At 41.7% G+C, this 13,844-nt stretch overlaps 1 protein-coding gene across 8 annotated transcripts in view; it reads right to left on the bottom strand.

Moving 5' to 3' along the window:
- The window catches only part of Fgg (fibrinogen gamma chain), a 119,488-nt gene that overhangs the window by 67,155 nt on the left and 38,489 nt on the right, over positions 1–13,844 (bottom strand). For 2 of the 8 annotated variants that reach the window (XM_031374179.1, XM_031374178.1), the window contains exon 3: positions 13,696–13,760. The exons of the other annotated variants lie outside the window; for them this stretch is intronic. In XM_031374179.1, coding sequence (XP_031230039.1) covers positions 13,696–13,760 — 65 coding nt within the window. The remainder of the gene's footprint in view (positions 1–13,695; positions 13,761–13,844) is intronic. 8 annotated transcript variants of the gene reach the window in all.

The raw sequence follows: 13,844 nt of genomic DNA, 5'->3' as shown, positions 1-13,844 counted from the left end.
GGAAATCCGCCTGCCTCCGCCTCCCAAGTGCTAGGATTAAAGGCGTGCGCCACCACCGCCCGGCGAGACTTCTTTTTAAGGCATGTTGAAAGCTGCTGTGTGATACACCCTGCTAATTTTCTAGAGGGTTGACATGTGTCGGGCAGCTCAGCACAAACCCGAGATTGCATCTTTCATTTCAAGGGCTAGCAGGAGGGAAATGGCAATAGGTCTGCCCAGCCTCTGCTGGGAGCGATGCTCAAAGAAACATTTTTTTTCTTTTCTATAGCCTAAACACGACATACCTCTAAAAAATAAATAGCAAGAATTAATGGAATAAATAGGATGGAAGTCCTTTTGTCTTTGCATACCAGTACTTATTTTCCTTTTACCTGGCACATCAATTCTGCCCACATGTTCCAGGCCCTGTGTGACAGCACAGAAGACAGGCCAGGGTAATTTGACGAATGGCCTCTGATGTTTTCCAGAAGCATACAAATAGAGGGAGGAACACCTTCAGCTGCTGCCATGCTTTTCCATAGAGCTGTCAGACCCAGTGCTCTATGTTCGTTTTCTAAAACACACCAAACTTAAACTATTTCTTTCCCTTAATTGCTTCAACCTAATAAGTGAAAACATCATTTTAATATTCATTAGAAGGAGGCTGTATAGGCAAAAAAGTAATTAGATGTTGTGGCTTTTTGAAATCTTAAATTAGGGTGAATATGTTAGCTGTTGCATATAATTTCAACAGAACAGAACACAATAATAAAAACTAACAAATTTCATCAACCTTCAGTTAGGAGTACGCATGCATCTATAACCATTCAGTTGACTGAAAGAAGTCAGGCACAAAAGAACAGGTACTACAATTCCCTTAATGTAAACTTCAAAAATCAGGCAGAGTGAAATTAATGTGTGGCAAAACAATAAATAAAAACTTAAAATCAGGATACTGGATGGCTCTTAGGAAAGGTAAGATAGATGCTTCTGAGGGCCAGGCACCAGTCTCTCTCTCTCAGTGTTGTGGCAGATTTGTGGATGTTATTTTCTGATAAATCATTATGCTGCACATGTCTTTGTATGTGTGAGTGTATGTGTGTGGCATGTGCTCATATGCCATGGTACACATGTGAAAATGTTAAGAACAGCTTGTGAAAGCCGGCTCTCTCCTTCTACCATCAGGGTTCTGGGGACTAAACAAAGGCCATCAGGTTTAGTGGCATGTACTTGTCCCTGCTGAGGCTTCTCTCCAGCCCAACTGCATTCTTAAAGTCCATTCAAGTTGAACACTATCACACTGGGAGATTTAATTTGTGGTTTTAAAACATATATTCATAAGGCAAGAGTGACCTATTATTTCCCTTGATTTAAGTCTGAAGGTGATTTCAGCACAACAAAATCTGTTAATGTTTTATCCTTTCAGTACATTTTTCCAGTATTTATCTGTAGTATCAATGTATTAATCTGTGTTTCTATAGCTATTAAGCTATATATTATGAATTCTACTATATATGAAATATACTTCCATAAAATATTGTATATTTTATTTTTAAAGAGATAATGAGCAATGAATACTACCTAGACTCTTGCAGCTCCCATTACCAATTTTAGTAAGGAAATTAGGCTAAATAAAACAAGAAGCAGAAGCCAAAGAAAAATAACACTTTCATTTTAGAAAACAAATAAAGGCTTCATTAGTGAATTCTTTGGTGTAGGTATGTGTTGGCAATCTAAATTTTATTTTTTTAAAAAGTGTGATTATAAGAAACTTGAGAGCCTTTTTTGCTGAGGTCAGGAACAAGACAAGGGAGTCACCTTGCCATTATTCATTCTTTATTACATACTGAAAGTTCTAGACAATATAATATGAAAGGAAGGGAAAGTGAAAATTATATATATTCAAAAATGTAGGCAAATAAAACTGTAACAAGTAAAACAAATGACATAATTATCTATGAGAAATCTGATGGAATTCACACATATTTCTGTGGCCTAATAATTGATAGAAGCAAAGACTCCATGTAGGTGGTTGCTATACATACACTAATATATAGTGGGGAGAGGGGAAGGCCAGTACAGAGCAAAAGGGAGGGAAGGATAGTAAAGTAACAGTAAGGATAAATGCAGAAGGAATCACACTCATTTTAGTTACTCAAAATTATACTCAACATATACATGCACACCTATACACAGATCCCTACATACAACATACCACATACACTCATAAAGTTTAAGTATAGTCGACTTGGGCTGACAGTGCCCCCCACAAGAGCCATTAGACTGTAACAAAAGACCTACTACTGAACATGAGAAACACCCTTCCGAGTTGTTGGTTAAGGGAGGCCTGGAGGTCATGCAGGCAATATAGGCTATTGCTGTTGCCTTTGGTTGCTTCTCAGAGGTTGAAAGCAAATCTGTATTGCTTGGTGAAGACTTCATTCATTTTGGACACAAAAATCCAGAGCACATGATCTGGATCCACTTTTAGGACTAGCTGTCATGCAACCTTCCAAGGAAGGGAAAGAACCAACAGTCCTACCCAGCTGTGATGCCTATGAACCACAAGATGGAGAGCCTGGCATGCAGTAGTGGCACTTGTATCATGGCAATAACCAGTGGTCTCTAATTGGACTTAAGGTCTGCCCAGCAAGATGGAAATCATGGTTGGCACTGTCAACCCAGCCTTTGTCTGGTGAGATCTTAGATCTTAGAGAATAACCCATTACTGCCACTTTACTAACCCAGCACCATCCCTAATTGCATTCTAAATACTTATGTTTATGCTTACAGAGAACCTTATCTTCATCAAAGACATTCCTCTTTGCAACAGATACAGATCAAAACCAAAACCCACAACTGCTCACAATGCACTGAACAACTGACTATGAAGTGCCCAGTCCCAATTGGTACATCTATAACACAACTCCTGCACTTCAGACTCGGGAAACGTAGCAGAAGAGGGACAAGAAAGATTCTAAGAGTCAGAGGGTCAGGAAATCTGCTGTGAGAATGTGTCTCCTAGAAATGACAGAGATGAGTTTTGTCATTGATACACCCGCGATACCTCAATGGTATGGCTGCCTGAATGAGGCTTGAGGAAGTACAAAACCCAAAGACATGCTAGCACAGATGGAGAAAACCTCTCGAGGTCCCACTCATAGATAAAGTCTGTAGGTATGCTGATATGGGGGAGACTGTCTTCCCCAAGGAAGAACAACCTGTTGGCTCTCTAATCCCAAGTGGTTAGCCCTGAAATACAATACACACAAGTAACGCTGAACAGAAAAAGCAGGTTGTATTTATATCTTTAGGGGTGTTCACACACACAGACACACACAGACACACACACACACACAGATGATTTTAAGAGGAAGCAAGGTAGAGTACAAGGGAGAATTGTAGAGAGTGAATGGAAGGGGGGTGATGTACTTATATTTTATTTTAATATTTAACATGAAAACAAAAATTATAAACAAAAGAAAAAAATGTACTGAAATTGTTGGAATATTTAGACTTGATATAGAGGACTTGAAAGTACTTAATAACTATTTTATTTTAAAAAATACCCTTTATAATAATGAAAGCCCATTAAAATCCCAGTAGAAGAAACTAAAAAATTTTGAAATTGTCTAATTTGTGCTGCTCAGCTAGTCATGGGTGTGGGGCCATCATCTGATAGGGCAGCCTATCAGGAGAGGTCCCACCAAAACTGAGTCTCCCTCTCCCAGAAGCCACGAACTGTCAAAAGTTTAAAGATATTCTCTTACATACTCATACGAAGAACTTGAATGTGTCTCTCATAGGCCTCAGGGAAACCAGAAATAACAAGGACTTGAATGATAAGCTTGTTTGTAGCTGCTCACGTCTGTATTTGGATTGTGTTGATAGATAGTCTCTTATCAAACATGCAAAGGCCTCTGCTTCCCTGTATTTCTTAACATTTGGAAAGCACAATCCCTAAGCAAGACCTGGTGACTAAGGGCCTGCCTCTAACATCTACAATGGCAAGAAACACAGGGAACACAGAAGGTCCCTGTATGGTAAAGTAATGGTGGCACAGCTTAGGGCTGGAAACATAGCTCAGTGGTAGAGCACTTTCGTGGCATGGGTGAAGAGGCTCTAGGTCCTATTACCTGCACTTTGAAAAAGAAGGGAGCGCCAGTGGCTCAGTTTAAACCACTACTTTTGTCTTGCTATCCATAAGCAAGAAAAGGCCATCATTTGGACCAGGTTAGACAGAATGGAAAAAGCATAAGGCCACCATTTATAGAGGTGAGTCAGTTTAAAGATGTGTCTACCCAGCCAGCAACTATAGCTTATCTACTTCACATGCTCCTAGTTTAAATTAGGCATGAATCAAATCAGCAGCTCAGTGCAAGGGGGCATTTTAATCTGCTCCCTTACTGAGAGGGTAGATGTTGCACGCACTGACTGTAGTAGGTTTTATAACACACAGAAGGACAAGTCAGGGTCTTACCCTCAAATAACTCCGGAAACACTCCGTCATACAAACCACCCTAAAAGGCATGTTATTGCAGGTTGCCTGCTACTGTGTGATTTGACTGTACATTGGTGTATGAGCCAGATTCACCACACCCTGATAAACAGACAGATGACAATGCTCCTTGCACAGACAGCTCTATTGTGTGGACCTGGCCTCTGAGAATACTTGTTCCTCAGACCTGACTGAATTCTCAGAGGACTGGGAGAGCAAGCTGGAAATGCTTTTCTAGGGAGATGACAGATGAAGCAGCAGTCAGTCATTGATTCTCAAGACACAAAGAGCCTTTGATTCCAGGCCATCCCTGGAGGGGGGGATATATATTTGCTAGTTCTTCCACCTTGCCTGCCCCTGACTACTAGGTTCATTTGCTTGTGACTGCCAGGTACCTGACTACCACCCTACCATCAGCAAGCAGAGACAGGGCCTCCTGAGAGGGCTTGCCCAGAAGTAGTCCAGCAGTGGGGACTTGCACACTAAGTGGGATGACAAAGCTGTTCTTCCCCTCATCCTGTTGCTGAGTGTCTTTGAGTGCACACATGTGTGGGCACAGATGTATGAGGGCCAGAAGTCAGTCTCAGGTGCCCTTCCTCAGAGTATTTTCAGGACAGGGTGTCTCACTAGCTAGGAGTCCACTGAATAGGCTAGGCTGGCTGACCAGCTGGCCCCAGGAATCTAACTGTCCTCACCCACCACAAAATAACATTTTTTTGGTTAACATCTACATAATGGGGAGCATGTTGAATCTCTTTGTAAAAAATGGATGTATTTATTTTTATGTTATGTGTGTAAATGTTTTACCCGCATGCATGCAAGTCACTGCATGTTGCTGGTGCCTGCAGATGTCAGAGAAGGGCACTAGATCCCTCCCTGGAACTGGTGGTATGATTGATCACAAGGTGCCACGTGAGTGCTGGGAACCTAACCTGAGTCCCTGCTGGAGCACAAAGTGCTTTTCACAAAAGGAGATATCTCTCCAGCCTCGGTGTCTTTGAAAGCAAACAAAACTCAAAGATAGCCACCTTTATACTGGTGGCATGGGACATACCATGTTTACCAAGATGCATAAAATATATATGTTCACTTTGATGATCTGTGTTTTCTATAAAAGCAGATCACTTATTCTTCTTCAAGGTATAAAAAATGAGTGGGAAATGTGCACACTACTTTGGCAGGAAGAACTGATGTGCGATTGGGCATGCTAAACCCTGGGTGTGGCATGCGTGAGCTAGCTGGGGTTAAGTATATTATGCAGTGACTAAACTGATATTCATAGAAGAAACTGATGAGCCCTGAGTTCTGCTTGGCCAAGGCCAATAAAAAGGTTATTGTTGCACAAAGGATATGCTAAGGATAGGCTAAGAGTTTAGCATGAATTAACAGGTGTGATCTTATTCTGTCAGGAGAGACCTTACCTTTCAATGGAGAGCAGAAGGGCACACAAAAGTAAATCACTATGGAAAATAGACACACGTGGATATTTTCATTAGAAAGAAGAAAGGGCTTTGGAAGTCCACCAGTGTTGTACTCTGATCTGTCATGGTCTTCTGTGATCAGCTCTGCTTCCCATGCTCTCGCTTTTCCAGTTTCTACGATGGGATGTTGCTGAGATTACTCGGGGTGAGGGAGGCATCACTTCCTGTGGGATCCTTCATCTCCATAATTACAGTCACTTTCCTGGGTGTGAAGAACTTGGTCTTTGCTATGAGCTCTTAAATGTTCATAGTGCCAATGTTCCCACTGTTTTCCTTTCTTTAGCTTCACTTGTGACTGATTTGAATGGACTTACTGTCTATTTGCTGCAGTCTCCTCTTTATTGCATGAGGCTGTCAATGACTCATTTCTGTAAAATATCACATCAGTTTGCCATTGGGTGTCAGGCAACAGAGCTCTCCCTCCCTCTCTCTCTTTCTCTCTGCATACGTGACCGTGTGTGTGTGTGTGTGTGTGTGTGTGTGTGTGTGTGTAGTGAATATTAATATGAAGTTGCACTCAATTAATATGTCATGATTAACTATAACTGGAATTTTGTGCTTGGAAGTTCAAATGATTGCACTAAGTGAATTTGTGCTATTTTCATCTGTGTGAGGGAAGACTGCCTGTGCATGCAAGACATGGGAACTTGAAGCAGTTGGTCATACTGCATATGATCATGTGATTCTATGGATAGGCTCCAAGTCATTAGGTTTCGGGACAAGTGCCCATGTGTTTTGGTCTTGTTTGGCTTGCAGGTGCATATGGTGATATTTCAGGGTTGTCTGAATTTCTGTTCATTTCTGATACTTAAAGGATTTTGGTCCACAGCACCAGAGGCTTCAGCCTATGATTGCGTAGCTGCACAGCTTCTGATGTGTGGCAAGGCAGCACACCATGGTGGGAAGGAGGATGTGGTAGATCAATACACTGAGAGGGGTATAAAGGAGACATGGACTCCAAATGTCCATTTATAGCATGTTCCTGGTGATGTTCCTTCCTTCTTTAGTGCTGCCTCACCTGAGAACACTGAAGACTGGCAGCTGAGCCTTTAACATGGAGGCCTATGAGGGATAGATCCAAATCCTGGCAAGTTCATATGCTGTAATATGAACCCCTTGGGGGAACAAAAATCAGTTCTAGACATCTTTGGTCAAAAGGTCCATGTATATCTCATAGAATTAATAGTCACTTACTCTAGGCGCTGGCCCTTTGACAAGGCTCTCCTTTCCTTGGGGTTTGCTACATGGTGCAGGCTTTCTTTGTTGTCACAGCACTTTTGTCTCTTAGTCATACAAGGCACCTGCTTTATCCTGTGAAGATTACCTCTCTGGCTCTGGAAAGTCTCTCTCCTGTTTCTCACCAGATTTTTCCCTTTCCCCTTGGAGCAATCTCTCTGGCACTTTCTCTGCTTCTTTTGCACAGTGTCATTCACCAGGTCTTCACTGGAACCTAAAGAATAAGCGAGCTCTCTTTTAATCAATGCTGCTAGGTAGACCACTGTGTTTTAGTAATAGTAATAAAAAATGAGAGCAGTCCTGGTGAGCCCATACACTGGAATGAAACAAAGTGTCAGTATCTGAATTGTCATAAGTAATGTCTCCACTTCATCCCTTCTTTGCAAGCCTTCAGATTCTGGCTTCAGGTAGTGCAGCAGCAGCTGTCAGGTTGTGTTATACCCGAGGTCAACTGATTAGTCAGCCCTTCATTACTGATGATAAGAGAGAAGAAGGCTTTGCATTCCATAAAATACCAAGCTCCTTCAGTATGTTCTGATGGTTTTTGTTTTAAAATATGGGTAGTATAACAAGACCTCTTCTTTATAATGCACAAACATTGTAGCACTCAGCTTACACCCTATTTATTTATTTATTTATTTATTTATTTATTTATTTAGGTTTTTGAAGACAGGGTCTCTCTGCAAAGCTCTGGCTGTCCTGGAACTCAACTCTGTAGACCAGGTTGGCCTGGAACTCAGAAATCTGCCTGCCTCTATCTCCAAGTGCTGGGATTAGAGATGTGTGCCACCAATGCCTGGCACTCACACCCTTTTTAATATTCAGCCTGTGTTATTCTTTATTCAAAACAAAACACAATTCCAAGAGCACAACTTTAGCCCCTGTTACTTCTAGAACACCAGTTTGCACTGGCCTTTTACCAAATAATCCTTTTATTTTTCTTTCCCTTGGTGTTTGTTGCGTTATGTCAAGTTTGACTTGTGAAAATTAAAGTGTATAAGTTAATAAGTTTACAATTCACCATTTGATTTTCTGTAACTTTGCATCTTGTAGTAGCACATAATAGCTCCATGGTATTGTGGGGTATTCATTAGGGAAAGCTGTCAGCCAATAGCTGCTGGTGACTACACTGGGTATTCAGGATACACCAGTACACTTGTGAGCCTTTCTCAGAGTGAGCTTTAAAGCAAAAACAAAACAACACACACACACACACACACACACACACACACACACACACACACACACACACACACACACACACACACACACACATACACACACACACACACACACACACACACAAACTCAACCATGTCCTGGGTTGACATACTTCAGTTAACAAAGATAGTTAGCTAGAAGCAGAACTATAAAGTCTCAAAAGCAAGGCTTTTTTAGAGACTTTCCCAGAACTATGGGCTTTGATGGATCAGGCCTTTGTTTCAGTTTTGGCAGGTGGTGTTGTCTACACGCTGAGTTTTACAGCCTAAATGGAAGTTTCACCATGAAGTCACTTGTACTAGGGTGTCGGGGCCTACTAAGGTCTGGAGCCCTATTACAAAGGTATATGTTCTGTTTCGAAAATTAAAGGAATGAGGATGGTAAAGGCACAGGTCTCAACATCTAGTGACTAGAGCCCACATGACTGGGTATAATATGAGTAGCTGCTCTGAGCTTCTGCAGTTGCGGCTTCTCTGGCATGGGTGACTGTACTCTGGAACTATGAGCCACATTACCCCTCCTTCAGTTGCTCTTACAAAGGTATTCTATCACAACAGCAGGAAAAGGCTCCTTATCATTTGGATTCTAGGGCCTTACCTCTTGTTTACATCCTGGAAGACTAGAAAAAGCAGAGGACACTGGTGCTATTCTCCAATGAGCTGGTCCTGCCAAACAGACACTCTGTGCACTTATTACATTAACAGCATTTGGGGCATCCAAAAGTCAATATATAAGATGATAAACATGCTAAATTGGGCGGTTCATACACTTGGCCTGTAGTCTGGGAAAGCTTTGTGACACCATGTCTTAGTTAGGGTTTCCATTGCTATGAAGAGACTCCACAGCAGCTCTTACAAAGCCATTTAATTCGGGCTGGCTTCAGGGTCTGAGGTTCAGTCCATCATCACTGTGGCACGAAACATGGTAGTGCTCAGGCAGGCATGGCGCTGGAGAAGTTGCTGAGAGTTCCACGTCTTGTTCTGAAGGCAAACAGAAGACAGTCTTCTGGCAGCTAGGAGGAAGGTCTCAAAGCTTATCCCTCCAGTGATACACTTCCTCCAACAAGGCTACACCTCCTAATAGTGCCACTTCTTGGGCCAAGCGTGTTCCAACCACCACACATAGGCGAGGGAGGCTCTTGATAAAAACAGTGCTTGACAGGCAGGGCTATGGTATTAAAATACAAATCTCAGCATAATCTTAAACTATAGAGGAAAATGAAGCTTATTAGACTTAGTGACGAGATGCTGCATATAATGGTTTATTGCCTCTGTGTCAAAAATCTTGATATAATTGTGTCATATAGAGGAGAAATTCTATGAGTGACTTAGAAACCTTTCTTGGTTGCTCAAAGTGACATATAGATACTAAAATATACAATTTTTCTGAAAATTAAAGTTTTTAAAGACTATAAAATATATTCAAAATGTATGATACTGTATACATACTAAAAGTATACATTATATTATGTATCATGTTAACTGACAAGACTACATTGTTTTCTTTAAAACAGTTATTTTCAACTGCAAATTACCCATTTTTTGTTTTATTTCATTACTTCATTATTATTCAACTTCATTTTCTGGTAGTTGACCTATACAATTCATATATCTTGACAGTATCGCTAAACACCAGATGATTAAGAGAATTAGTTATATTAGTTTATATTTTACAGTCTACACTTAGGACACCAGAGGCTGCATGGGATCCAGCAGGTGCCACTTTTATGTAGCAATTCTTCCTGAAGGCTTTGACTTGAGAAGGAGGACACAGATCAAGATTTAAAACAATTCATTTGTGTTTTCTGCGTGACTAAGAGCAATGATGAAAGTGTGCATGATTTCTGGAGGTCTTTCATCCAGAAAGAAAGGCTCCACATTCATTCTATACTCCATCTTACAGGAGGCCTTGGCAGTCTTATATATTTGCAAGTGTTCTATGTGTAGTTACTGGAGCTGAGGTGGGATAGTGTTCTTTAATGAACAAGAGATAGAGCAGGGCACCATGTTTAGTAGCCTTATGCAAGACTTTGAGGAAGATGAGCAGATTGCCGAACCAGACAGATGACCACCTGTGTTTTAAGTGGAAGGAATGTCTGAAATGGGCTAATGTTGCACAATGATTAATTGACAGAGCTTAATTCAAGACTATGATCCAATATGCTGGGGTAAAAAAGGTCAAAGCTATTGGCAGGTTGAAGTCCATTGGCTTTGTCAGCAAGGTTGGGCCCAGGAAGGCAAGGTAATAATCATCAGATGAGCTGGTTATCAAGGTGTTCTGAGGCATACTTGATGCATAAAGCAGCCTGATAAGTAGGACCAGGGGTCCAGCTCTCAGATATTAGCAATCCTCAGAGGTTATTTTGATAAGAGGCCACATTTATCTGGGTGCTTTTCTCTATTTGGCAGTTTTAGGTCTTCCATGTTCATCAACAGTGATGTTTGCACATCAGCATTCCCACAGCTTTGACTGTGGATACAGTCAGCAGGTGTGGGTTCACACTCCCAGGCCCCATTTCTCCTTTTGTTAGGTGGAGGTGATCCTGTTGGAGACCTCAGGAGGAACTGGCCAAGAGGCTAGGGGCTCTTATTTCCTTTTGGCCTTCTTTAGCTAACTCTGCTTCACCCTCACCATCTTAGGCAAAGAGCCAGGCCTATAAAGGCAGATGGTTTCTTGGGGTTTAGTAGAACATTGCCTATTAAAAATCTTAGAATCAGCACCACATTGGTACAACTATTTAAAATGCTACACGAACTTTGGCAATATTCATGTTGAGAATGGAACTACTGAGGTGGACTGAGAATGGTATATTCACAACCAAGGGGATGCACTGAGGAATATTCCCACTACTGTATCTTTTTTGTTTGTTTGTTTGTTTGTTTGTTTGTTTTTTTGAGATAGGGTTTCTCTGTGTAGCCCTGGCTATCTTGGAACTTACTGTATAGAGCAGGCTGGCCTCGAACTCAGAAATCTGCCTGCCTCTGTCTCCCAAGTGCTGGGATTAAAGGCGTGCGCCACCACTGCCTGGCTCTATTGCAGTCTCTTGAGTGTTAGGGTTGCAATGGTATGCCATCCTGTCCAGCTTTAAAGAAGGCGTCTCTCGTTTTTTTTTTTTTTTTTTTTTTTTTTTTTTTTTTTTTTTTTTTTTTTTTTTTTTTTTTTTTTTATGAGTGCCTTTGTCTAAAGCTACCATCTGCAGTCTTTTCTCTTAATGTTTATCACCATTTTCCTGTAACCCAAGTTGCAAAACTCCATTTTCCCGACCCTGTTTTGAGCACAGAATCTGAGTCACCTAGTCTGGTAAGTCTCCTTCAGAGACTTAAAGTATTTCCTTTAATTCATCTTAGCCTTTAGCATACTACTAGATGCTTCCATTTAGAACAATGTTTCCCAGTCACCCTTCATGTAAGCTCACCACAGTCTAGTAAGAGATATTCAGACGAAAAAGAAACAACTACAAGATTTTCCACGCTTTGTTGTTGGGTGAGTCAGGTTAGGCTCACAGAGCTCACAGAGCCCAGCAGACTAAACCTTGGCACCTGATTGTGGTTTACATTGTATTTCCATTGCATGTCAGTAGCAAGACTACTCATGTTTAGAGACTCAGCGGCTCAAGCTGATGCAGTCTTGACAGATGGAGAAAGCTTTAAAGTACTTGCCCTGGCCAGGAAGTTACACCTTTGCTGGATTTGTATAAGTCTCTCTTAGGCCCATGTACTAAAAGCTTGGTCCTTAACACATCATGCTGCTGAGAGATGGTGGAGCCCTTGGCAGGAGGAGCATAATGGAGGTTAGGCCATCAGGGCTATGTCCACTGTCAAGATATGTGCTTCATCTTCCTCCTCTCTTCCTTCGCAGCATCTCAAGTGAGTAGCTCACTTTGGCATGCCCTTCCATGGTGATGTGCTGGCAAGCCACAAGCCTAAGGCAACCATAAGCCAAAACCAACATTCCTTCCTTTAATTTGATTACCTGCATCATTTTGTCATGGTGTTAGAAAACTAACACACATGTCACTTCTGCTCCCTACATAGTGATTACAGTATCATGTTATAGCACCCCATCACAAATGCAGGAAATAAAAAGGATCACAGGACCGGAAATTCTTGGCCAGTAACATCAATAACTGCCCAACATAGTATCTATGTCCTTTATGATCTTTACTAGCTCATTTTGAGTTAAGTTTCCTGTGTGAAAGTTAACATTGTCAACTTGTTAGTATCTAGAATCATTCAGAACACAAACCAGTTGGTGTTTCTATGAGCCATTTTCTTTATTAGATTAGCTGAGATAGGAAGATCCACCCTGACTGTGAGCAGCACCATTCCATGGTAGGTTGTAAAGCAACCTGTGACCTTGCTTAGCTTGAGCCACACACATATTCCTTCCTAGCATCTGGGACCTCCTCCTGCACTGAGCTGCATAGAAACCTCTCCTTGAGCAAAGCAACTGGTCACTCTTCCCTAATAACATTTAGAATCCCTTAATAACTCCATTTTGGTCAAACACATTCTGGAATGTATCTGGGAAGTGGGGGCAGGAGGCCCAGTTCAGTCTAGACTATTTTTGGGTACATTAGTGTAGTATGGGAAACTGTGTCCTGTTAGTGAACCTTTACAAAGATAATCCCTGTTATCACCTTATATGCAGCATGACTGGGTGGTCATGATTAAAATTAGGTGCCTCATGGGAAAGAATATGCACATGAAAAGTGAGCAAAGGCCCAAGGCTATCAATCAATCAATAATGCAAGCGAGCAAGCAAGCAGGCATCTTAGTTAAGGCTTTACTGCTGTGAACAGGCACCATGACTAAGATGACTCTTATGAAAGGCAACATTTAGTTAGGGCTAGCTTACAGTTTCAAAGGTTCAGTCCATTATCATCATGGCAAGAAGTATGGCAGTGTCCAGGCAGACTTGATGCGAGAGAAATAGCTGAGACTTTTGCATCTCTATCTGAAGGTAACCAAGAGAGATTGTCTCTTCTGAAGGCAGTCAGGAAGAAAGGTCTCTTCCTCACTGGGTGGAGCTTCAAGGCCTACTCCCACAATGATGCACTTCCTCCAACGAGGCTATACCTACTCCAACAAGGCCACACTTCCCAGTAATGCCACTCCCTGGGCCAAGCATATTCTATGGGGGCCAAACCTATTCAAACCACTAAAGCCAAGCAAGCAAACAAAAACAATTACCTACCACACACCCCTTGCAGCCAAACTGTGTGCATCCTTCTGGAGCCACAGTAACCAAGGACTCTTAAGCAAATCTTACTTAGCTTACCGTCCCTTTGAGGGTATACATCCTTTGCTTGGGTCCGTTTTTATTTTCAACACGATGCCAAGAATCTGGAAAATGAGACCATGGAGTCCCAGAATGAATGAGAAGGAGAAAGCTAGCCCCTGCATCATTCTTTCTATCAGGACACAGTG

This window comes from Mastomys coucha, unplaced genomic scaffold (assembly GCF_008632895.1).
Source record: "Mastomys coucha isolate ucsf_1 unplaced genomic scaffold, UCSF_Mcou_1 pScaffold16, whole genome shotgun sequence".
Taxonomy (NCBI): domain Eukaryota; kingdom Metazoa; phylum Chordata; class Mammalia; order Rodentia; family Muridae; genus Mastomys; species Mastomys coucha.
Note: the sequence above shows the minus strand (reverse complement) of the source record. Positions and strands in the feature narration are given on the sequence as shown.